At 55.5% G+C, this 25,503-nt stretch overlaps 1 protein-coding gene across 10 annotated transcripts in view; it reads left to right on the plus strand.

Moving 5' to 3' along the window:
• MYO9B (myosin IXB) overlaps nucleotides 102–25,503 on the plus strand; it is a 107,316-nt gene continuing 81,914 nt past the window's right edge. For 9 of the 10 annotated variants that reach the window (XM_018051361.1, XM_018051366.1, XM_018051357.1 and 6 more), the window contains exons 1-2: nucleotides 102–179; nucleotides 19,131–20,038. In XM_018051361.1, the coding sequence (XP_017906850.1) occupies nucleotides 19,187–20,038 (852 nt within the window). In that variant the 5' untranslated portion in view covers nucleotides 102–179; nucleotides 19,131–19,186. Of the gene's footprint in view, nucleotides 180–19,130; nucleotides 20,039–25,503 lie in introns of those variants that run through there. The other variant, XM_018051367.1, reaches the window with a different exon arrangement.

The following is a 25,503-nucleotide window of genomic DNA, read 5'->3' on the forward strand; positions in this document are numbered from 1 at the left end:
GTCACGCCCCCCCGGCGCTTTGCGTCACGCCCCCCTGGGCCCGCCTCTCCGGAACCCGGAAGCCCGAGCGCGCGGGGGAGCGGCGGGCGCGGCGGGGCGGAGCGGCCAGTCTAGCAGCGGGCTGGCGGCCGGGCGGGGACCTGGCCGGGGACCGGCGGCGCGCGGCGGCCGAGGCCCAGGTGAGTGCCTGGCGGCCGCGGGTTGAATGTTCTATCTCGAAGCTCGCACCGGCGGGCTGCCTTGCAGAGAAAGATGGGACTAAGGGTTTGTGGGGAGGGGTCTCGCGAAGGCAGGGGTCGCGGGGGCGGGAACGAGCTTGAGGGTCTTGGAGAGTTTGCAGGAGGCGGAGTGGGAACCGGACGATAAAGGAGAAAGTTGATGTGATGGGCCTGGTGAGGGAGTTTTTGGGCGGGTGTGAGGGCAGATCTTGTGGCTTGAGCAGCTTCTCTGAAGAGGACGTGGCTTAAGTGGTAGTTGGGGGGTCGCAGGAAACGGGGCTGGGAGAGAGAGCGGCAAGGAGGCGGGGTTGAGAGGCCCAGGCTGGGGGTTGAGAGGAGCGAGGCCGGTGGGGGAACAGCCGGGGTGCGTTGGGAGGAAGAGGTGTAGGACGGCCTGGGGGCGTCTGCTTACGGTGAAGAGGTAGACGGATGGTGCCTGCGGAAGGGCAGCGCCTGCGACTCACTGGGTGCTCAGTAAATGTGAGAGGCTCTGGACCCACTGGTGCGGTGGCCGCCGGCACGAGGGGAAATGGGGGATGGGAGAGGAGGCAAAAAAGGGGTAGAAGCTATGCCGAAAACTGAGGTCTGGTCCAGGGAGAGGCAGGGGAGGAGGGGAGGACAGGACTAGAGAGGCCCCGTTCAGATGTTGGCGTACACCCCATGGAGATTTGAGGTGGGGACGCATCTTCCCCTCTTGATTCAGTCTGTTACTGATACCACCCGCCAACTGCTGGGTGACCCAGGCTAGTCCCAGCGCCTTCTGAGCGATATTCAGAACTTGAAAACCCAGCACACTCCTTCTAAGACTGGACTGCCTGGGGATTCTAGGGAGCAAGGAAGGAGCTCTTGGGCCCCCGCGTTGGGGCCGGAACTGGGTTTCAGAGGCGAGGGGGTGGGTGTGCACACACCCACATGTGCTAGGCTGTCACCACCTCCTCCCAGTTGCATCCTTGGACTTAAATGGGTAAAATGACGTACAGGAAATCTGTTCTCCAGCGGCCCAGAGCTCAACCCAGGACAGGCACAGCCTCTGGCGGGCGCTCTGTAGACCAGCAATCTTTAAGGGAAAGCCTCTCCCACACCTGTGTCTGAGGTGGGAACTGCTGGGGAACATTGTGCCTTACAGTTGAAGGGTACCAGCTCCTACCTTCCTGAGGTATGTCCTAGTCTTGGAGTCCCCAGACCCTCAAGGCATCCGGGAGCATGGAAGGTGACATGGCCAGCTGGAAAAGTTGTCTGATGGGCCTGGCTCTGGCAAGGGCCTTGCACTGAACAGTTTGCTTGTTTGTTTTTTCATTTGACTGCATCACACAGCATGTGGCATCTTAGTTCCCCAACCAGAGATTGAACCCAGGTCCCCTGCCTCAGGAGCTCGGAGTCCCAAGCTCTGGACCAAGAGGGAAGTCCCTGCACTAAGTGGTTTTGATCAGCATTCATTTCTTTTCTTTCCCAACCCTGGGGATCCTTGTCTGGAATCTGCTAGAAGGGCTAGAGAGCCTGGATTTATAGCACGTTCAGGACAGGAGTCTGGATAGCTTGAATGTGAAGAAGGCCACGGAAAGATAACCACCTGTTCACTTCCAAAATGTTCTGGCCCTTAGGGAACCTTTGTAAGCCAGACTCTCAGCCTCGTTTCCCCAGAACACATGATTAGAGCCCACAGTCATGCCTCTTGCAGGTTTTGCGTTTGGACTTGCCCTGGCCGGGACTCCCCCGCCACCCCACTGCCCCATCCCCCCGCCCTCTCCCTCTCCCTTCATGAACTGGACCCGAATCTTCTGGTTCCAAAGAACTGCTATTGTCTCCTTCCTGAACCAGGAGTGTGGCCAGGCACACTCTCATGGAGGGTCCTGTGTTGGGGGTTCTAACCTCCAGTCAAATCTCTTTGTCTTTCTCCACCTGCAAGACGAATGGATTGGCCTAGTCAGTGTTTCTCAACTTTGAAACCCAAACCTTGGCTTCTCCAGCACGCAGCCTCCTCTAACTTTATGCAGCCCCTGACAGATGAATCCCCCCTGCAGTAATCCCATTTTTCCATCCTACCTACAGTTTATATCTCAAAATAATTATTGTACCGCTCCCTTATCTTCCATGTAGAAAATTGCAGTGCCAAACGTGCTTTCACAGGTTGTGCTGGTTCCCAGGGTTTCAGCTGCATCCTTCTGGCTGAAAATCCCTGGGTGAGACCCTCTGTTGAGTCCAGGCCTGTGACTCAGAGAAGCAGGTGGGGACTTGGGGATCTCCCTTTTCTATTTCGCTGTAGGAGCTGTTCTCTATCCCTGGGGGCGGGGGGCTTATTAACCTACTGCTTCCCACTCCTTGCCTTCCTGAAGTTGTGTGTCTTGGGTGGGTCCAGAGTTCAGTAAAGCAAGGGCTGACTGTGTCAGACGCTGTGGACTGAGTGCCAAGGATGAGCCCTCGTGCCCTAATGGAGGGACATTCTAGTGGGCCACCCTCCCCCACAGGCATGATGGAGTTCACAGTAACTGGTCAGTTCAGTAGCAGCGATGACACAAGAAGTGGTGGGGACAGAATCAGGAATGACCAGCTCAAGCTTCAGGGCATGGGGGATTCCAGCAGGTTTCCTCAGAAGAGATGGCTGGCCGCAAGCCAAGCCTTGAAGGATACGGAGGTGTTGAACCAAGCCGGAAGAGGGAACCACATAAGCACGTCCCTGTGTGGCTCTTCACTGAACATCTTCTGTGATAGACACTTTCATACCCATCTCTCTTACTCTGCCAGGCGTCAGCAGGGAGACTGTGGCTCCCGTTTACTAGATACAGAAACTGAGGGTCAGGAGCATGCTGACTTCAGAGATGGCTCCCCGTGCTTTCCAGAAGCATGGAGGGTCTTTAGAAAGCTCAGTTTGCTAAAGCCCCAGTTGTTGGAACGGTGTCTCGACTGCAACCCCATTGACATCTGGGGCCAGGTCATCCTTTGCTGTGGGGGCATCACCCAGTGCGTTACAGGCTGTGGAGCAACAGCCCAGGCTTCACACAAGATGCCAGTAGCGCGTCCCCACCTCAAGTCACGACAACCAAAGTGTCTCCAGACATGGTTTGTGTGCCCCCCCAGGACGGGAGCTCTCCAGTAAACGCTGGTTCCTGCCACCAGGCCTGCCATCACTTCAGTGACTCTTTGGTGTGTGTTGGGCTCCCAGCAAATTGCTGCCAAGAGCAGGCGTGGGCAAAAGAGGCCAGCAACTGATTTCTGCCGTCCACCCAGTTCTCAATCTGGAGTCCCGATAAAAAGGAGACACCACTGGGAAGGCACCAAGGCGGAGTTGGGGAGCGTGCCCTGAGAATGTTGCACGGAGGAGGAAGAGGAGGTGAGCCGGAGCACTTGTCATTCGCTGGCACAGCAGATGCTGTTGTCTTTGTCTCCTTTGTCTTCCCACTGACCTGGATTTCTGCAGGCACCGTCCTTGTCTCAGAACAAATGGTTGCTTTTCTTCCGAGATTAGAGGTATTTGATTCTCTTCTCAAAGAGCTACTTTGGAGGCAGCCCCAGATGACTGTGGCTCTCGAAGCCACGTTATCTTCTCCCGTTTGCCCTCCTGGCTCCAGACACGGGTCCGTTCTCAAGCACAGGCTAATTTTTGCTCTCCGTGCATCCTCCTCTGCTCGTTCCCCGACCTTGACACTGCTGCTTTAACTCCGGGGGCAGAAAGGGCACATTCTGGGGCCATCCAACCCTTTCTGAAGGCCGCCTTCCCCCAGCCCCCATCCACCGGCCCTTTGTGCCGCCAGCATCCCCAATCAACTGTGCCAGGCAGCCCCTGCTCGGCCTCCCCACCGAGCAAGACAGGCCCTTCTCTCTGCCCTCGTCCCGGAGACGGAGAAACAGAACAAAGGGCTCTGTCTGAGCACGGCCGGGGCCCCCAACAAGCCAGCCCGCTGCCTGCTGCAGCTCAGAGACCCCCACTTCACCTCGTTGCCAGTTTCATTTTGGCCCCCAAAGGGCCCCAGAGATTAGGCATGTCTCAAAAACGCAGCCGATGGATGAGTTTGGGTTCTACTCATTTCCTCGTCAGGCTCTGAGCCTGAGTCCCGATGATAAATAAAGTAGTGATTCAAGGGTTCAGCCTGTGGCTTAGTCGGAGCAATGAATAAGCTGTCCTGGTCTGACTCATTGGTTTACATCCCAGCTCTGCCCTGTTTCTTGAGGTTGTGTGTGTAAGAGGGAAGCCAGCTCCGAGCATTTAATGACTGTCACTGCCGCCTGTGCGCGTTTCCTGGGGCCACCGTAGCAAAGTGCTGCAAGCTGGGTAGCGCACGCAATGGAAGCATATTGTGTTGTGGATCTGGGGGCCAGAAATCCAGATCAAGGTGTGAGCAAGGTTGGTTCCTTCCAGGGGCCATGAGTGAAGGTTGCACGCAGGCCTCTCCTCGGCTTGTCGCTCGCCATCTTCTCTCAGTCTTCACCGCATCTTCCTTCTGTGTGAGTCCATGTCCAGTTGCCCCTTTGGATCAGTGCCCATCCTAGTGACCTCATTTTAACTGAATCACCTCTTTAAAAGTCCTGTCTCCAAGTGCAGTCGCGTTTTGAGGTCCTTGGAACAGTAGGACTTCGATATAATGAATTGTGGGGGGCAGGTGCATGCTCAGTAGTGTCTGACTCTTTGTGACCATATGGAGTGCAGCCATCCGGGCTCCTCTGTCCATGGGATTTTCCCGGCAGGAGTACTGGAGTGGGTTGCCATTTCCTCTTCCACAGATCTTCCCAACCCAGGATTCAAACCCGAGTCTCCCACATTACAGGCAGATTCTTTATCTCTCAGTCACCAGGGAAACCCTATGGGGGCCAGCAGAGGGTTGGCGGGGGACACAGTTCAGGACACTGAGTAGGAGACAGGTTTCATTTTTTATGAAATGAATTTAATAAGGGAAATTTCATTTAATAAGGGAATTTTTGATAGATAGTCATCCAGATAGAGAAAAGTTCTCTCAGTTTTGTCTCATTCACTGAAATAAACATTGTAGGGGAGATGGGCAGGTTGGCCACGTCACCTTTGGAAGTGCCCTCTTAGGGAATTTTCCAGGTCTTGCATGTGTCCTTATACTTGGAGTAACTAGAGAGAGGCAAGAACATGACTCGGGGGGAGCGGATCTTGTGGGACTTTATTAGGGATGTGTTTAGAGCCAGATCTGGGAGACCGTGTTTGCCCACCCAGGGGCTAGCCAAAGTTTATAGCTGAGCTATATGGGGGTCCCTGTCCTCAGTTTTGCCGGAATCAAGAGGGGGAGTCCAAAATCAACTCCATTCATGGAATAAAGTGACTTTGGGACCAGCTGCTTCCACAGGTGATGAGACAAAGTTTCTGGAAGACTTGAAAATCATTCCACAAGAAATGTTGACAAGCCTGGGACAGATTTGGCGATCTCAGGTGTGCTGAGCAACGGGAGTAGCCCTGGTCTCTCTGCCTGAGCACAGGTGTCTGGCCAGCAGTCATGCCCGCTAAAGTCAGATCCCCAGCCTGGTGAGGGCTGTGAAGTGCCTGACACTGGGCGGATTTGGAACCTGGGCCTGGCCTGAAGTGGCTGATGAAGAGGAAGACTTGGAGCCCTGGCGTGATCATCTCCCTCCAAGGCCACTGCTGCTGCTGCCTCCTCGAAAATGGGGTGAAAACAGCGTCAGCATCAGGACCAGGAGGGCTTTGCCAGGATCTTCCCCCTCATCTCTCAGAGCATCTCCATCCCATTCAAGGGTAGACAGAACCTGGGGAGCCAAGCAGAGAAGACTTGGAGATCTTTGCATCTCAGGTCCCATGGGTGCACCCAGGGGCTTTCATTTCCTGGCGAGTGTGCCAGGGTCCAAGGCCACTGCTTGGGAAGATGGCCAGAGTCCCTGGCTGTCATGTGGAAATGCTGTTTATCAGAACGATGACACACAGGACTTCCCTGGTCAACCAGTGGTGACGACCCCCTGCTTCCAGTGCGAGGGGCGAGGGTTCAGTCCCTGGTTGGGGAGCCATTATCCGGCAAGCCACGTGATGCGCACAAAAGCAGGCAGCGCCCAGTGTTAGAGCACAGCAGCCTGCCCCGAGACCCTCAGGGCGGGTCCCTCTCCTCCTGGTGCTCCCCGGGGAGTCTGCCCACAGATTAGCAGGCAGCACCCAGTGTTAGAGCACAGCAGCCTGCCCCGAGACCCTCAGGGCAGGTCCCTCTCCTCCTGGGGGTCCCTGAGGAGTCTGCCCCCGGATTAGCAGGAAGAGGAGAGGATGAAGATGGGGAGGCTAAGGAACACGTGTCTAAAAGTGGAAAGAGTGACCTGACCGGGACAGGTGACTCTAGGCCCCAGCGGCTCAGGCAGTTACCCCACCAGGCCGGCTCCCTCTCTCTCCCTCTCTTGCTCCCTCCTTCTGTATCTTGTGTAGTCAGATGAACATGGACCTGGAATCATGTGAGCATCTTGCATTCCTTTGAGGCCCTGGAGAGACCTTAAAGTGTGCAAGCTTTTGGTATTTTATTTATTAAAAGCATTTTTTCTCAGCCTTGGCACTGGTGCTGACCGGGGCTGGATCATAGACTATGGTGGCGCCTTCTTGCCCATCAGGGTGTTCAGCAGTGACGCCAGCCTCCACCCACCAGTTGTGAGTAGCAGCCCCCCCGAGTTGTGAGAACCAAAAATGTCTCCACGTATGTCAGGTGTCCCCTAGGAGAAGAGTCACGCCCCTCCCCACCCCCACGATGACTGAGCTAGCACTGCAACCCCCAAAGCCCTACCTGAGGCTCTGTGAAAGTGAAAAAAAAAAAGTGTTAGTTGCCCAGTCTTGGCCAACTCTTTGCGACCCCAGGGACCGTAGCCCACCAGGCTCCTCTGTCTATGGGATTCTCCAGGCAAGAATACTGGAGTGGGTTGCCATGCCCTCCTCCAGGAGACCTGCCCAAGCCAGGGATCGAACCTGGGTTTCCTGCACTGCAGGCGGATTCTTTACCATCTGAGCCGCCAGGGATGCCGGGTCTGAACTGCCTGTAAACACCAAGCGGGGTTCCCTTGTCCTCTGGGGGCTACTCAGCCTGCTCTCAGGCAGGGCCTTTGTGTTGTCGCCGCAGCTCCGCCCGTGTTAGGCTCTGAAGGTGGCTTTCCACTTGGGCACAATGACAGATGGACTGTGTGATCGGAGGGTGGGGGTCGCCAAGGGCCCCCTCTGCCTGCCCAGACCTGCTTCCCAGAAGACTTTCTGAGTCTTCACCAGCCCGCTGGTCTATAGGGAAGGACCCAGATCCCAGCCCCCCACAGGGCCTCGCAGGTCTGCCTTCCCCTCGTAATCAGACCCCACCTGACCCAAGCCACCATCAGTCCCCCTGACCTGTCACACCTGCAGGGGCTGCAATACCCCTCACCGCCCCACTGCGCGCCCACCCCCCCCACCCCCCCGCTCTGCCTGCCACGCTAGGCCTGGCTGATCCTTCCCTGATGTCACTGTGTCTTGGTCCTCTCTGCCTCCAACCCCCCCAGGGCTCCCTATCAGCCTTGCAGGAAAATCTAGACTCCTTCCCACATTCACAAGGCCCTGTGGGATCCGACCTTCCTGACCCCGGCCCCTCCCCCTCCAGCCTCAGCCCTGCCAGCCACACTGGTCCCCTTGTTCCAAGGCCAGCCCCGGCTGCCCCTGCCCTTGGCGCTCACCGCCCTCGCCTAGGCTGCCATCGCCACGCTCAGCCCATCCATCCCCTTGCACTGTGCAGGCCTAGGCAGCTCCATCCACTGGGCACTCCCCTGTGCAGCCCCCCGGCTGGTCCAAAGTGACCACCCTGCTCTGGTCAGTTTCCACCCCCGTGGCAGCACCACTGACATCTAGGACCAGATCACTGTCTGCTGTGGGGGACGTCCCGCATGTTGCAGGGTGTTGAGCAGCGTCCCAGGTCTCCTCCCACCAGATGCCAGAAGTCTCTCCCCTCCCCACAGGGGTGACAACCAAAAATGTCTCTAGCCTTTGCCAAGTGTCCCGTGGGGTGGGGCAGGATCACCCCCTCACCCACCCCGCATCTGAGAGCTGCTGCTTGAATACGCTGCGCTTTTTCTTTCCTAAAGCACCGTTGCTGCTGGAAATGCCTCTCGGCTAGTGGGTTGCTCTATCAGGTTGCCTAAAGGTCAGACCTCATCGCCACATTCTCACTCCCTATTTTACCAGCTGCCTGGCCCAGTCTGGTGGGGTGGGCAGCAGAGAAACATTTGTTGACTGGATGGATTTTGAAAGAAGGCATCCTCTTTGGGGATATAGCAGCAGGCTCCAAGAAGGATCAGCCTCGGGGAGAGATGAACGGACCACGTTGCCCCAGCATGGGCCTGGGAGAAAGAGCTTTTTCTAAGACTCACAGACTGGTTGGGCCAGACTGGAAGGCTAAGGGACGAGTTAAGAGAGAAAGGGACAGTCACAAGAGGGTGTTTGGGAGGGGCTTCTCCGGGGGCTTTTAAAAGAAGCGGAAGAAAGGTGGTAGCCCTTCCTGATCACAGCCTCTTTTGGGGAACTCAGCACCTTATGAACACGACACCCTGGACCCGTGTCCTGGGGCTTCTGTAAATTGGCACTACAAGCCTGCATGGTTTAAATGATAGAAATTGATTCCCTTGAAGTTCTGGAGGCCAGAAGTCCCAAACTGGAGCATCAGCAGGTCCGTGACTATCTTAAGAGACTCCGGGGGTGGGTGGAGGACCCTTCCTTGCCCCTTCCAGCTTCTGGGGGCTCCATAGCCTCTGGACACATTCCCCCCACCCCTAACTTAAGCCCTAAGCTGTCTTACAACTCTGAGCCGCCAAGACTAAGAAACATGCTTCTTTTGTAGCTGTTTCTCGGCAGGTCCATCTCACCAGTAACTTCATGTCATCATTTCCTTAAAAAAAAAATCCCAGCAGGCTCAAGGAAACACGCCTGGAAAAGTGGAAACTCGCTGCCTCCAAAACAGCATCCTAACTGATGCTGCTGTAACCCTGGCCTCCTCCTTTTAGCTTGAGGATGATTTCATCCAGTAAACATGTGGCTTCAAATTATGGCCTTATATAAACGAAGCAGCTATGCTGCACGTTCTAGAGGCCCCCATCCGCCTCATTTTCCAGTCAATTCCGAATCTTTCGCCAAGCCGATCGGCAGAATCTGGGCTTTTTCGTGCCTTGGCCGGACCAGAGAGAGCGGCTCTTTCACGTTCGTCACTTGCCCCCAGGGCTGGACTGTGGGTCGCCTCCGCCTCTTCCCTGCACCTCCTTTCTCTGAGAAAGGCCCGGAACTGAGGTTCACATCTCCTCAGAGCCCAGAAGGGACACTGGTACGGTGTTTGCCCAAGGCCTTTCCATTTTTCACCATTCAGGTGTTTCAGTGGGAATTCTTGTTATTGTGCCCCGAAGACTGGCTGTTAGTTAAGAGGGAGTGAATTCCCAGTGTCTGCAGCCACCACCTCTGTCGAGTTCCAGAACATTTCCATCACCCCTAAAGTGAACCTGATGCCCATCAGTGGTCAGTCCTGATCCCCTCTCCCCCAGCCTCTAGCAACCACTCATCTGCCCTCTGTCTCTATGGATTTGCCTGTTCTGGACATTTCATTGTCGACGGGATCATCCTTGGTATCTGGCTTCTTTCACTCGGCGTGATGCTTTGGAGGTTCGTCCGCCTTGTAGTTTGCCTTAGAGTGCCGTTCATTTTTATGGCTGCATAATATTCCACTGGGTGGATGGACTACATTTTGTTTATGCACTCGTCCTTTTTTTTTTTTTTTTTAATACAGTGTCTGTATTTTTGGCTTTACCGGGTCTTCATTGCTGCCCATGGGCTTTCTCCAGCTGCCGCGAGCAGGAGCTCTCCTTTGCTGCAGTGCAAGGGCTTCTCCTTGTGGCGGCTTCTCTCGTCGCAGGGCACAGGCTCTAGGCACGTGCGCTTCCGTAACTGTGGCACACAGGCTCAGTAATTGTGGCTTGCAGGCGCTAGAGTGCAGGCTCAGTAATTGTGGCGCACGGCCTTAGTTGCCACACTGCATGTGGGATCTTCCTGAACCCAGGATCGAACCCTTGTCCCCAGCATAGTAGAAGGTTCCTTAACCCCTGGACCACCGGGAGAGTCCCTCCACTCGTCCTTCGATGGGCATTTCAAGTCAACTTTAGGCTCTTTAATCTAGGAATGTTAGAGCCTACAGTTTGACTTCGATTTAGTGATAAGCGCATAATTGTCCGCCAAGTTCCAGGTAGACAGATCCTCTCAGTTCAGGGATGAGTTTTCCTTCCTGTTCACACTGCGTGTGCTTCCATGAGCATTGGTCAGAAGGCAGAACAGGCTTTTAACTTGGGGGCATTGGGAGCGGTGGTTTGAATCAAAGACAGACATAGGTTTTCAGGACCTGCCATGCCCGACACACAGCCACAGTGGACAGTTGCTGCTTTGCTGAGCTATCCCTCCTGGGGACCCGGGGCCCCCAGTTCCTCAGCCCCAGACCTGCTTCTTTTCATTCCAGACACAGTCTGGGGCTTCCTGGGGTGCAGGTTTCACATGCACTTGGGACAAGACCTTAAGCTACAGTGTGACTGGCTTCCAGGTCTCAGGCTGTGTTTAGACTCTGTGCGGAGGGCATGCTTCAAAGCCAGAGAAATCAGCTGAGGGCCTCAGTGAGCTGATGTCCACTGCTCAAGGACATCCCCCGAAGCTGTGGTCATCACAGCACCGCGACAGGCAGGTATCAACAGCCCAGAGGCAGACCCATGCATGTGTAACGTAACTTTACTAATCTCCTTTAACAAAGAAGCTCCCTGGTCAGGGGAGAGACAGATTCTTTAAGAAAAAGCAGGAAAACACTTGTTTCATTCTTTGAAGCTCGTCTGGATCCTCCTTTCAGCTCCCACACCGTACTGGGTTGATTGGTGTCCCCGTAAATTCATGTCCCACCCAGAACCTTAGAATATGACTTTGATGAGAAATCAGGTCCTAGGACTCCCCTGGTGGCCCATTGGTTAAGAACCTGCCTTCCAATGCAGAGAACGCAGGTTCGATCCCTGGTCGGGGAACTGAAATCCTGCATGCCGCGGGGCAGCTGAGCCCAAGTGCCTGAACTACTGAGCCACTCTGTGCTCTGGAGCTCAAACCACAACTAGGGAGAAGCCCACGCACTGCAAAGAAAGATCTCGCGTGCTGCAGGGAAGACGCTGCATGCCGCAACTGAGGCCCGACGCAGCCAAAAGTGGATAGACAAATAAACATTAAAAAATAATGATAGTAAGGTCTTGGCGGATGTAATTAAAGATCTCACAGAGTCTGCATCCTGAATCCAGTATCTGATGTCTTCATAAGAAGCAGAGAGGACACGGAGACAGAGAAGGCCTCCAAAGAAATCGGAGTGATGCACCTGGCAGCCAGGGAGGCCCGAGGGTCGCCAGGAGCCAGGAGAGACACAGGAAGGTTTCTCGCTCGCGATCTCCAGGAGGAACCAGTGCTGCCCATGCCTTGATTTTTGGGCTCATCCAGAAAGGCAAGACAATACACCTTCTTGTTTTAAGCCACCTGGTTTACAGTCCTTTGTTAGAGTAGCCGTAGGAAACTTACACCTTCCAGTATAACTTGCAGATGAATGAAGGCTTAAACGTGGCAAGCAAGTCCAGGCAGGGAGAAGAAGACAGAGTGTGGGTCCATGTCTGGGAGAAGAGCAAGCTGCCAACATCATGGGAGAAACGACCCACAGATGTATCTGCTCAGAAAACGTAGTGTCTGGATCAAAAAACAGCACACGCGGAAGTAAATTGGTATGGGCTTCCCTGGTGGGCCAACGGTAAAGAACCCGCCTGCCAGTGTGGGAGACACAGGTTCGATCCCTGGTCCAGGAAGATGCCACGTGCCATGGCGCAGCTAAGCCCGTGCGTCACAACTGTTGAGCCTGCAGTTTAGAGCCCAGAAGCCGCAACTACTGAGCCCTGCTCCACAGCCAGGGAAACCACCACAGTGAGAAGCCCGCACACGGCAACTAGAGAGAAGAGAAGAGCCTGCAAACCAGTGAAGACCCAGCACAGCTAAAAAATAAATGTTTTCTTTTAAAAAAGTAAATTGGTATGAATTAAGTTCATCAGATATCGCAAAGACATCATACCCTTCCTATACAAAGAGCTGCTCCAAAACAGTAAGCTAGGTAGGCATGGTTCAGTGGGGGGAAAATGGGCGACCGACATTAAACAGCTTCCATAAACAGAAAAATCATTACTGAATACACTTAATCCTCCAAAAACCAGCCTGACAGTCAGAGGATTAAATGTGACGAAGCACTCTTTTGTGCCCACGGATAGCCACAGGTTGAGAAAAATATTAATCCTCGATGCCAGCGAGGCTGCTCCGGGCCGACCTCTCTCTTTGGCAGTGGGGGGAGGCCTCTCCGGAAGTCAGTTGGGAAGAGGGAGTCAGGGGCCTTCAAAGTGAGGCTGTAGAGGGGATCAGATCAGCCAAGTGTTCAGGTTAAAATGGTACCACCTAGAGAATGGGGCGGGGCGGCTCTGGATCTACGAGGGTACACCGCATTGGGGGCAGAGCTTCCTAGAGTCTGCTGGAGGGGTCCGAGGGACATCCCAACCTGAGAATGAGGACAGGAGACATGGATGGCGTTGGAAGGAGGCAGCGGGGTGGTGCCTGCCTGTCTGAGCGGGAGGGGAGGGCAGGGAGCCAGCCCCTGGCAGTGGCCTGGTCAGTGATTCTCGGGCTTGTAGCCCGGGCTGCGGGAACCAGACTTCCCACTGTGCGCTGGGGGCTTTGGGCAGCTTTTCCATGACTGATGGGGCCCTGCAAGGTCTGCCCTGTGAGCCTGGGCCCCGCTGAGTGAGAAGTAGCCAGAGCATGTCCAGGAACTGCTTCCTGACGGCCACCAACCTACCCAAGAGGGGCTTTGCTGTATGGGGGTTGACGGCCAGGAGCGGAGGACTGGCCGGAGGGAGGCCCCAAGGGGCTGTGCACTGGGACACTCACACCTAGACCGATATTGCCAGGGGCTCCCCTGCAGCGGCCCAGGGGATGGAGGCAGGGGTCCCTCAGGGGTCCTCCCGTCCTCCTGGTGAAAAGAGAAGCTGTTCTGGGGACGCAGACAGGATGTGGTCCATGGGAGAAGCAGGGACCAAACACCTTCCGGTGTTTAGGGCAAGAGGTGGGGTGGGCGTCCCTGGGCAGGAGCTTAGCCGCTGAACGGGGAGCACAGCAGAGTGGAGGGGCCCCAGCGGTAGGTCCAGGCGCCACCTGGTCCCCAGGGCTGCTGAGCAAGTGGGCAGGACCAGGAAAGTGACTGGCAGGAGCTTGGTAGCATCTTTGTGTAGGGGGATGGCAGGTGGAGGTGTCGGTCGGGGGGGATGGGGGGGTGGCGGAGACAATAGTGGGTGATGGCTGACCAAGGCAGGGGCGGTGAGGGGTGATGGCTGACCGAGGCGGGGGAAGGAGCAGGGAGGGCTGGCTTCAGGCTGCATGGAAGTGAGGCGGGAACTCAGAACTGGATCCTGGGCTAGAGAATTTACTAGTGTCTCTTGTTTTTCAGACAAGCGAGTTATTTCAGTGGGAGGGCCCTCCCCCTGGGGAGGGGAAAGGGAGCCACTCTGAAAGGAGAGTGTGGGCTCAGGTGAGGCTGACTGGGTGCTGGGAGGGCCCCACAGGCAGGTGCAGGGGGAGTTTTCCCAGGATGCAGATGTGGTGGGGCCTGGAGGGGCAGCTGCTTTGGGCTGGGTCAGGCGGGCCCTGCAGGGACTCCTGCAAGGGGCCCCAGCTGGCGTCTGCCCTGCCCCACCCCTTCTCTCTGGCCCGCCTGTTCCCCTGCAGCTCCAGCGGTCAGCAGGCGCCTTGAGCAAGCCTTATCTACTTCCTCCTGGCCTGGGGGTGGGGTGCGCATCAGCCAGGCCTGTGACTGTCCCCACAACCTCCATTCTCTGAGCATGGGGTCTCCTGCGCCTCTCAGCAAGGGGCCCAGAGCAATAAAAGTCCCCCGTGAGGCTCCAAGGGTGCCTGATGACCAGGCAGCCCTGGCGGATGTGGGCCACGCAGCCCTCAGCCTATCCCAGCATCATCCAGACCCTGGTCAGCCCAGGTGGCTTCTCGCTCAGCCTGCTGTCTGCTGGGAGGAGAGACTAGATGCACCCACGTGACCTTTCTGTCACTTGCAGCCAAGCTGCTTGGGCTTGAGACCATCCAGAGCCCTCCCCGCCCTCGCCCCATCCTTGAGCTGGACTGATGCCCTGGAAGTTGTGGGGCACGTGGGTCGCATTTCCACAAGTGTGTGCCACAGCGGGGCAGGCTCTGCCTGAAGCCCTGGGCCATGTGTCTACGCTCACATGAGCGTGGGTATATTCGGATGAAACTCTGTTCGTACTCATGAGTCTGCGCTTGTGCGTGCACAGGTGTGAGCATGGCTGTGTGCGTGTGCGTACTGATGCCTGTGTGTCTGCGTCCGCACACGTATGCTCACATTCATGCTCGGTGTATGTTCACGAGCACACACACGCATTCACGTGGCTGTGATTAAGGTGCAGACCTGCAGTTTGCACTCTCACCTGTCTCACCCGCTCAGAAGTGCACAGATGCCCAGCGTCCACAGCCTCGCGGTGCTCCACGGGAGCGTCCAGGTTAGCTCTCGACATGCCCAGCGTCCACAGCCTCGCGGTGCTCCGCAGGAGCGTCCAGGTTAGCTCTCGAGATGCCCAGCGTCTACAGCCTCGCGGTGCTCCGCAGGAGCGTCCAGGTTAGCTCTCGTTGTTTCTGGGGGACAGTCACGTGGGCGATACCTCTGAGCACAGACAAGCTCATAGATTCCGAGCCGTTTTCCTTGCGGTGGCATCTGAGGAGCGTGGTGACAGGGCTCAAGAATTGGGCATTTTGGAAAGAAAGCAGGAAGTTCCAAAAAGCTGCATTCCTAGGGAACTGAGTCCTTTCGCAGTTCCACATACTTGTTTGAAAACAGCGCTTTTTTTTCTTTAACTTTTTATATTGGCATATGGCCGATTAACAAACAGTGTTACCATAGTTTCCCCTGAACAGCAAAGGGGCTCAGCCATACACAAACAGCTTTTTGTAATATTTATTTTGTGTTTAATTATTTGGCTGGGCCAGGTCTTAGTTGTCATATGGGATCTAGTTCCTCAACCAAGGATCAAACCCAGGCCCCCCGCATTGGGGTCGGGGGCAGGGATCCGGAGTCCTAGCTGCCAGACCACCACGATGTCCGTGAACAGCCTTATTGGCTATACAGTGGTACCCTACACACTATAAACGGCACTGATTTGAAGTGTGTAATCGGATGAGTTGTGACACGTGAGGCACCCAGGAGCCCACAACTACCATCAAGATAAAGAGCGCATCCATCGCCCGGAAAGTCTCCCCGGCTCCTTTCTCCTCCCTCGCTGTCGCCCTCCCTCCAGCAGCCAGCGGTCAGCTTTCTGCCTCTGTAGATTGGTTTGCATTTCCTAGCAATTTCTGTGCAACGTGGGGTTTAAGGAGGCAGACCTCCATACACACGCGCAGTCAGAGCCCATGTATCGCCTCACAGGTGGACGCAGCACTCCACCCTGGGGTCCAGCCACCTGCAGGTCACGTCGTACTTGAGTGCATAGCGTGTGGGCTTCCCCGGGGGCCCAGGGGTGAAGACTCTGCCTGCCAGTTCAGGAGACGCAGGCGCTGTCCCTGAGTCAGGAAGCTCCCCTGGAGGAGGGCGTGGCAGCCTACTCCAGTGTTCTTGCCTGGGAAATCCCATGGACAGAGGAGCCTGGCGGGCAGCAGTCCACGGGGTCAAAAGCGTCGGACACGGCTGAGCGACTAGACATGCCAAGTACATATATAGTGAAAAAAATCTGCTTATAAGTGGACCCCCGGAGTTCAAACCCACGTTGTTCAAGGGTCAGGAGTATGTGGAATCATGTGATATGTATATACTGCTTTGAAATTTTTATTGAAGTGAAATTCACATCACATTAAATTAACATACAGCACTCACAGAACATTAAAGTGAACGATTCATTGATACTTAGCATGTTCATAATGCGCAGCCATCACCTCTGTGTAGCTCCAGGGCTTTTCCATCACCCCAAAAGGAAACCCTGCGTCCATCAGCAGTCTCTCCCCATTCCCCCACCTCACTCCCCAGCCCCTGGCAACCGCTAGCCTGTGGTTTTGCCCATTTCTATGGATTTACCCATTCTGGACATTTCCTGATAGACGGAGTCCTGTAACACGTAGCCTTTTTTCATCCAGCGTGATGTTTTCAGGGTTCACCCACATTGTAGCAGGGACCATTCCACTCTTTCATCAGCTGATGGGAATTTGGGTGTTTTTCCGCCTTTTGGCTAATAGGGTTGTTGTGAACGCGTGTGTACAAGTGTCTGTCTGGATACCTGTCTTTAAGTCCTTGGGGTTCACACTGGGAGTGGAACTTTTGGGTCTGTATATATTCCTTTCCATCTTCGGTCTTCCACGCAGCACTCAGATTCCAGGATTGCTCTGTGTTGTTCTGTGCTGTTGGGAGGGTCAGAGGTCGGTCCATTCTCACAGCTGAGTCATGTTCATTGTGTGGCCGGTTTATGCGTCCGTTCACCGGTTTGTGTGCATTGAGGGTGTATCTAGTCTGGGGCTTTTAGAAACAGTGTCAGTGAGACCATTTATGTACAGTCTGTGTATGAACATCTCCTTCATGTTTCTGGAGTAACTCCTAGGAGTGGTTCCATCGCTAGGAGTGGGTTACCCGCTAGGCATATATTAACTTTTAAGGAAACTGCCGAAGTGTTTCTATCATTTCATCATTTTTCTGCAGGATACTGTGGCATTTTGAGGAAAGACGCTTAGCAATGTTCACATCCACTTATCTGCTGATTCTGCCTGAGTTAACTGATTCCAAGGAAATCCTCAAGAGTTCTACATAGCGTTGTGTGTCCAGGAACTCAGAAATCATGTTTCAGAGCATATTTCATGGCATGGAGACATGTTCATTTGTACTAACATATCCCATTAAGAGCAATTCAGGCTTTATTAAAACATGTAACATCTGTTGAATATTAAGCTGGAAGGAAATAGACCAAAGTTCCATAATAATCTGGGGGAAAGCTTAGGAAATCAAACGTCCCTGTCTACGCCAGCCTCCCTGCGGGCTGCCGCGACCTACCTGCCTATTTGTGGCCGCTTCTTTACGTCTAGGTTGTTGAGCCTCACCTGTCACCTGCCCTCCCAGCACTGCTGTGGGACTCATTTTCCCAGAGTCCAGATCATCACAGCCTCTGGTGGCCCCTCTTGTCCGCAGGGCTGAGTCATGCAGACGTCAGCCTACTGTTTCCACAAAGGACTGGGGAAAAAGTATGTTCAGCTTCCCAGGCCTTCAGGTTACTAGTCTCTGTTGTAGCTGTGTTGTTAAAACACAGGCAGATGTCGACAGTATGTTCGTGAATGGGCAGAGCTTCATTCCAGTAAGACTTTTTTTTTTTTTTTTACAAAAAACAGACAGTGGGCCTAGCACACTCTCATCCCTCCTTTGCCTTCCTGTTGAACAAACTCCTCTTCATCCTGTAGAACCCCTCTTAGATGGTACCACTTCCCTAACGCCTTCTGTGGCTCTCGGGGACAGTAGTTTCTCACGCTCATGGTTGATAACCTCTCACATCTATTTGCGTATCGGCATCTCCCACTGGGCTCTGAGCCAAGGTCTGGTTCATCTTTGTGTCTGCAGCCACACTTGGGTGGCACACAGTGAGCCCCACGTGGCCTGCTTGGCGTTCCTGCCTCTCGCCTCAGACACAGCGGTGAGCGGTTGCCAACATTGACTGCCTTTTCTCTTTTCTCCAAATGTCTTCAGGAGCAAATTTCTTTTCCTAAATAGGCTGTCTCTGGTGGGGTCATCCTTTAAAATACGTATCTGGCTGCATCAGGTGTTACCTGAAGCACACCTTTTGTTGGGGCGCGTGGGCTCCAGAGCCTGTGGGCTTAGCTGCATGCGGGATCTTAGTTCCTGGACTGGGGGTCAAACCCACATCCCCTTCCTTGCAAGGTGGACTCTTGACCACTGGACGACCGAGGAAATCATTTTAGGTTTCCAGAAAAGTTGCAAAGACCAAACTGGGAGTCCCCTGAACCCCTCACCCATGTTGCCTGAGTGTGAACACCTCACACTATCAGGGTACGATTGTACGGCTAAGGAACTGATGCCAACACACTGCTATTCACCAACCATCTGACCTTACTCAGACATCACCAGTTCTTCCTTCACGTCTTCTCTCCGGTCATGACCCTGTGCAGACAACCCTGGGACGTTCAGTCATCACAGCTCCCCAGTTTCCTCTGGCTGGGGCGGCTCCTCAGGCTTTCACAGCCTAGGGGAGAATTAACTAGAACTCCCGTAGGAGGCCTCCGATCTGGGTCTGGCAGATGTTCTCGGCATGGTGGGAATGGAGTTGTGGGTTCTAGAAGTGAATGTCCACTGAAGAGTTCTCTGGAGCAAGTTTTTTTTTTTGAAGGGGGCACTCCCTGACTTTATCCTCCTCAGTGGGGTTTCGAGGTCCCTGAGTTTCCGGGCAAGGTCAGTCTTGCTCATCCCGCCCTTCCTCTCTCTGCCCCTCTTGTGTTTGGGGGACATGACCAAGGCACATGGGGCCGAGTCTTCATCTGCTTGGGAACTTGCCAGGCGAGTTTTTGTCAGAGAGGAGAGGCCAGGAAGGACTGAGCTGAGAGATGGCTGTGGCCCCCGGACTTGAGGGTTGAGAGGCTGGTAGGGAGGGATGCAGCCTGGGATGTGGACAGACACCAGTGACATCGCTCTGTGGGAGCCATGAACCTGAAGTCAGGGTCACGTTGAGGGCAGACGAGACTCCTTGGCCTTTCTGGCTTCAGGAGAGCCCGTGGATCCAGGCCATGGGCCTGAGGCTCTGTCCGGAGGTGGGTGTCAGTGTGGCCCCACCCCTCTGCTCTCCACCCGCTCTGACGGTGCCACCCCTCCCTTCCAGCTCCAGGACGTGCGCCCCGAGCCCGGGAGGCATGCTGAGGCCAGGCTGCCGGCAGGATGAGTGTGAACGAGGCGGGCAGCGCCGGCCGCCGGGGGCAGGCGGCTTACCACCTGCACATCTACCCGCAGCTGGCCACCAGCGAGAGCCAGGCACCACCCCTGGCCTCATGCCGCGTGCCGGCCACCAAGGACAGCACCACGTCCGACGTCATCCAGGACGCCATCGCCCGCCTGCAGCTGGACGGCAGCAAGCGCTACGTGCTGGTGGAGGTCAAGGAGACGGGCGGGGAGGAGTGGGTGCTGGACGCCAGCGACTCGCCCGTGCACCGCGTGCTGCTGTGGCCGCGGCGGGCGCACGACGAGCACCCGCGGGAGGACGGCTACTACTTCCTGCTGCAGGAGCGCGACCCCGACGGCACCATCAAGTACTTGCACATGCAGCTTGCGTCCCAGGCCACGGCCACTCGGCGCCTGGTGGAGCGCGGCCTCCTGCCCCGGCCACAGGCGGACTTTGACGACCTGTGCAACCTCCCCGAGCTGACGGAGGAGAACCTCCTGAAGAACCTCAGGCACCGCTTCCTACAGCGGAAGATCTACACGTACGCCGGCAGCATCCTTGTAGCCGTCAACCCCTTCAAGTTCCTCCCCATCTACAACCCGAAGTACGTGAAGATGTACGAGAACCAGCAGCTGGGCAAGCTGGAGCCTCACGTGTTTGCGCTGGCCGACGTGGCCTACTACTCCATGCTCCGGAAGCACGTCAACCAGTGCATCGTCATCTCGGGCGAGAGCGGCTCGGGCAAGACGCAGAGCACCAACTTCCTGATCCACTGCCTCACCGCCCTGAGCCAGAAGGGCTATGCCAGCGGCGTCGAGAGGACCATCCTCGGCGCTGGCCCCGTGCTGGAGGTGAGTGGGGGCCGGTCGGCGGGAGGGGTCTTCACGCGCAGACTCCACGCTCATTCAGATACTGCACGGCAGCGGCCATGGAGAAGGCAGTTACGGCCACGATTCCTCAGAAATAGGAGGTTCAGCGTGCCCCGGCCAGGGCTACACGGGGAGGCACCGGGGTCCGTCGGAAGCAGCGAGAGCCAGGGGAGGGTGTAGGCAGGATTCTGTGTCATGGTTTTCATGGAAAAGGTCCGGCGAGTCAGGCCAAGCAGGCTTAGGAGAGGCTGGTGTGAATAATTTCAGAGTTCGGGGGCGTAAGGACTGGCCTAGTTGAATGGTCTCCCCTGGGGTGATTCAGGGCCTGGGGAGAGCAGCCTTGAGGGCGAAAACATAAAAACAGGTAGCAGGGGGGCGATGTGGGCTCGAAATGGTTGGTTAGTGTTTGGAAGGCATGCTTGCAGGAGGGTCCTCTCTTCTCTCTAGGAATCCCCGTGGGGTGAGCCAGGCCCCAGGTGTCAAAGCCTCAGATAGAGAAAATAACAAGTCCTGATGGATGCCTCAGGGTCCTCAGTGTACTCCTGATGTCTTGAGGGGTGGCGCTCTGCATGCTGCGTCCCAGAAGGAGAAGGGTGGCGTGTCCAAACTGAAAGGTTTGTGGCAGGGTGTTTCTGGTGGGGGTGGGGCTGTGGGGTAGAAAGAAGCCAGCGAGGTGAGGGCAAGCCTGGTGGCTGGGGACCAACTAGAGGACGGGGCCACCTGGCACCCCAGCCTCCAGCGCCTTTTCCAGCGTCCGCATAGGCCAGACGCCGCAGGGGTCATGGCTGTGTCGCTGCGGATGAGCCTTCTGGACACGGGGCCCATGGGAGTGGTCCCAGTGGCCCTCACCCTCGGGGTCTTCGGACAAGATGCTGCCATATCGCAGAACGTAGCTTAACCATCGTCTCCTGGTGAGAGCCAGGGCCACATGGGGGCCTGGGGGTGTGCACCTCTGGGTTTGGGGTCTAAGACCCTGCTTTCTTTCTTTCTAATAAGATTTTACAACAATTAAATAATTTTGAGTATGAAACTCAACCTTAAATAGTTAAATTTTACTAAATATAGCAACATTTTGGGTTGACCCAAAAGTTCATTCAGGTTTTTCCGACGTTACAGGAAAAAAAACCAACAAATCATGCTGTGTCTTTGAGCAGTTTTAGGTTTATAGAAATACTGTACAGGTGGTCCATATTCTCCCGCCACCCCTCAACACACACACACTGCCCCCTGTCATTAGTGTGTTGTGTTGGCCTGGTGTATTTGTTTACTACTGGTGAGCCAATATTGACGCAGTATTATCAACTGCAGTCCACAGAGTGCGTTAGGATCCAGCCAGCACTGCACATGCTGCGAGTTTGGATGGATGCACAGGTCATGTGTCCACCATGAGGATCACACAGAGTAGCTACACTACCTTAGAAGTCCTCGTGTCCTGCCTGTTCGTCCCCCAACCTCCCTTCAGCTCCTGGAAACCACTGAGCCTGTTACCGCCTCCGTGTGTGTGTGTGTGTGTGTGTGTGTGTGTGTGTGTGTGTCAACACCTAGTCATATCTGACTCTTTGTGACCCCAGGGACTGTAACCCACAGGCTCCTGGGTCCAGGGCATTCTCCAGGCAAGAGTACTGAATTGGGTTGCCATTTCCTACTCCAGGGGGTCTTCCCGAGCGAGGGATTGAGCCCGTGTCTTTTGTGTCTCCGGCATTGGCAGGGGGCTCCTTTACCACTGCACCACCTGGGAAGCCCCGCCGGCTGCACAGTTTCGCCTTTTCCAGGCTGCTGGATGGCTGGAAGCACACCGTTTGTCGTCTTTTCGGCCCAGCGCCGCTTGCCTAGGACTACATGCTGGTCCTCTGCATCTTTGCCCGGTTCGCGACCGCATGTCTCCATGTTGCCAAGTGGCAACCCCTGGGTGTGCCACAGTCCATCCATAGAACCCTAGACCCCCGCCCACCCTGAAGCCTTGACCTCTGGCTTCTAAGTAGCCGGAATTCAGTGAAATCCCATCTAGACTGCGCCTGCTGAGTACGTTTCAGTTCCTCTTCCTCTCTGACGATCTCTGAGATCATCAACCAGAAACTAGCCGGGGCTGTCCAGCCGGGCCCCATGCCAGCACACATGGCCTATTTCTGTCTTCTCCTATGCACGTAACGTAAAGATTCCTTGGTTGTTTTTTTTTTTTTTTTTTGCACAAGCGTGTTTTAAAAACTCCGAAGTGATCTGGCCACAGAATAGATATTTTTCTCTTCAATACCGTGTTCCCTGCGTGCGTTCCCTCCTCTCATCCATTCCTTCCGCAAATACTTCACCTGCAGGCGCTGTTCTCGGCACTGGGCTATGCAGTGGCCAAAACCGACACAAAGGCCTGCCCACAGGGAGCTGCGGGCTAGTGGCAAGGAGGCAGGCAGAGAGAGAAACAGTGGGTCTCGAGTGTGAGCTACGAGCCAGTAAGAACGAGCAGGCAATCCAATGGTTAGGATCTGTGCTTCCAGCGTAGGGGGCACGGGTTCAGCCCTTGGTTGGGAAGCTGAGATCCCGCCTGCTGCATGGCATAGCCAAAAGCAAGCAAACGAGAAAGAAGAGAGAGTGAAGTGAGTCGGAAAAGCAGATGTGCATTAACACATGTGTATGGAGTCTGGAAAGACGGTGCTGAGGAGCCTGTGTGCAGGGCAGCAGTGGAGACGCAGACCGAGAACAGACTTGTGGGCAGCAGTGGAGACGCAGACCGAGAACAGACTTGTGGACACAGTGCGGATGGAGAGAGTGGGACGAATCGGGAGAGCAGCGCTGAAACATGTATTACCATATGCAGAACAGGCTGTGGGAATTTGCTGCATGACGCAGGGAGCTCCGCGCGGTGCTCTGTGACCGCCTAGAGGGGTGGGAGGTGGGAGGGAGGTTCAAGAGGGAGAGGACATATATATACCTGTAGCTGATTCGTGTTGATGGATGGCAGAAACCAGCACAATATCCTAAAGCAATTATTCTCCAATTACAAAGAGACAAGTTTTTTTTAAAAAAAAGAACAGTGATGGGCTCAAGGAAGTAGGTAGGGAAACGAGGCGAGAAGGTGATGTGAGCCAGGCCTGGAAGGAGAACACAACCAGAGCAGAGTCCGAGAGGCTTGGACCATGCCTGGCATGTGGAAGGAAAGGCGAGTCCTGGAGGGCATGGGAAGGGGTCAGAGTGGAGTGAGAAGGGGCAGAGCAGGAGGTGGTGGGGACAGGGAGGTGACAGGTCATTCAAGGGCTTGCAGGATTGTGGGGTGGGTCCTGTGTCTTATGGGAGCTATGGAGGGTATCCTAGCTTCAAAAAAAAAATTATTTACTTCATTGTGCCGCTCATGACGTGGGCTCCTGGTTCCCCGACCAGGGATCGAACCCCGCATTGCGGTGCAGAGTCTCAACCACTGGGCCCCACTGTCCTCCCAGCAGTGGCCGGATAAAATGGTGCAGACACTCCATGACTTTAGAACTGGGGATGGCAAGAGAGCAGACCCAGCATTTCCTGAGCGTGGCAATTTGCCAAGTGGACCATTCACCCCTCACAGAACCAGGCGGGCGAGGGGCGGGCCACACCAAGGTGCGATGAGGATGCCAAGCGCCAGGTTCAGTGCAGCACGGCCGGGGAGCAGGATGGCTCAGCCTCCTTTCTAGATGAGGAGCATCTCGGGCACCAGAATGAGGTTCCTAGCACCGCAAAACACAGGCTCGTTGGCGTCAAAAAGAGGAATTCCCTCCCTCCAACAGTTCTGGAGGCCGGGAATCTGAAGCTAGGTGTGGGCAGAGCCTCGCTCCCTCCAAAGGCTCTAGGAAAGGACGCTTCCGGGGCTCCGGGCAGGCGCTCCTGGGCTCATGGCCACATCGCTATAATCCCGGGCTCTGTCATCACGCCGCCTTCTCTTCCTCTAAAGACACCAGTCACTGGGTTTAGGACCGGCCCCAGTCCAGGATGACCTCATCCTAACTAATTACGTCAGCAGAGACCCGTTTCCATATAAGGCCACGTTCACAGGTTCCGGTGTCAAGATGATATATACAAGCCTTCTGTGGGGGGACACAAGTCAGTCCACAGCAATGCCCTGCCAAGTGACAGCTGACTGTGTCTCATGCCGTCCTCCCCAGGGGCCATCCTGAGGACCCCTCCTTCCTCTGCTGGCCTCCATGCTCCTCCCCTGCTGTTGCCCCCAGAGGGTTCTGGCCCTTTCTTTGAGGGCTGTTAGTCACCTCCGTGGCGGGTGTCTGCACCTGGTGAGTCAGATGCCTCTGACCTCGCCCGGCTGCGTCCCTCGAGCCTTGAGAGTGTGAGCCAGCGAGGCTAAATTTCTCCAGGGGTTTTAGGAGGGAGGAGCCCATGCCAGGTTCCAAAACAGGCTTGAGCCAAAGGCACGTCATGGCCGTAAGTGTGCTTCCTGAGGCGACCATCTGGAAAGGGAGAAGGTGGTTTTAGTGTCGAGCCGAGCTGTGCAGCCAGAGGACCACTGACATCTCAGGCCGGGTCACTCCAGGCTTGGGGCCATCCTGTGCGTTGCAGGGTGCTGAGCCGTACCCCTGGCCTCCAGCCAGCTGATGCCAATAGCGCCCCATGCCCCCAGTGGCGACAACCACAAAATGTCCCGGCCTCACCAAGTGTCTCCTCTGGGCGAGAATAGCTGCCTTAGTCACAGCTGGTGGTCCCACGAGACCCAGGCACTGTCCTTTTCAAGTGCTGATGGCTTAGAATTGTCCCTCAGTCCATCCCGACCATCCTGGGCTAACTTGAGAGTTATGTTTTCCCTACTGCGATATTCGATGTGTAGTTTTGCTCCTTTGTTCTTGGCCGTGCCTGGTCTCTGTTGCCGCTCAGGCTTTCCTCTAGTTGCAGCGAGCAGAGGCTGCTCTCTAGCTGTGGTGTGCAGGCTCCTCACTGCAGCGGCTTCTTTGCTTGTGGAGCTTGGGCTCCGGGGTGCAGCGGATTCCGTAGCTGTGGTACCTGGGCTCAGCAGTTGCGGCTCCCAGCCTCCCAGCACAGTTTCAGTAGCTGTGGCACACAGGTGTAGTTGCTCCAAGGCACGTGAAATCCTCCCGGATCAGGGGTTGAACCCATGTTTCCTGCTTCGGGAGGCAGATTCTCTACCACTGAGCCAGCAGGGAAGCCTGAGAGTTACTTGCTAATAACAGGAATAATTAGCTGTAAAGCCTTCAGGCCCCTGAGGTGTCAGGCTTCAGGTGCCACCGTCGTCATCACCTCTCTGAGGACTCACAGCAGCTCTGCTCATTTTAAAGACCAGAAAACAGCCCCAGAGAGGCGTGCTGCTGTGTAAACGTCCCGGGGCTGCCATCCCAGGGCACTGTACTCGGGACAGAGTTGGAGGTGGGGCCCTTAAAACAACAGGAACGTCTTCTCTCGCATTTCTCAGGGCTAGAGGTCTGAAATCAAGGTCTGGACAGGATGGGCTGCTCCTGAAGGCC

The sequence above is a fragment of the Capra hircus genome, chromosome 7 (assembly GCF_001704415.2).
Source record: "Capra hircus breed San Clemente chromosome 7, ASM170441v1, whole genome shotgun sequence".
Classification (NCBI taxonomy): Eukaryota; Metazoa; Chordata; class Mammalia; order Artiodactyla; family Bovidae; genus Capra; species Capra hircus.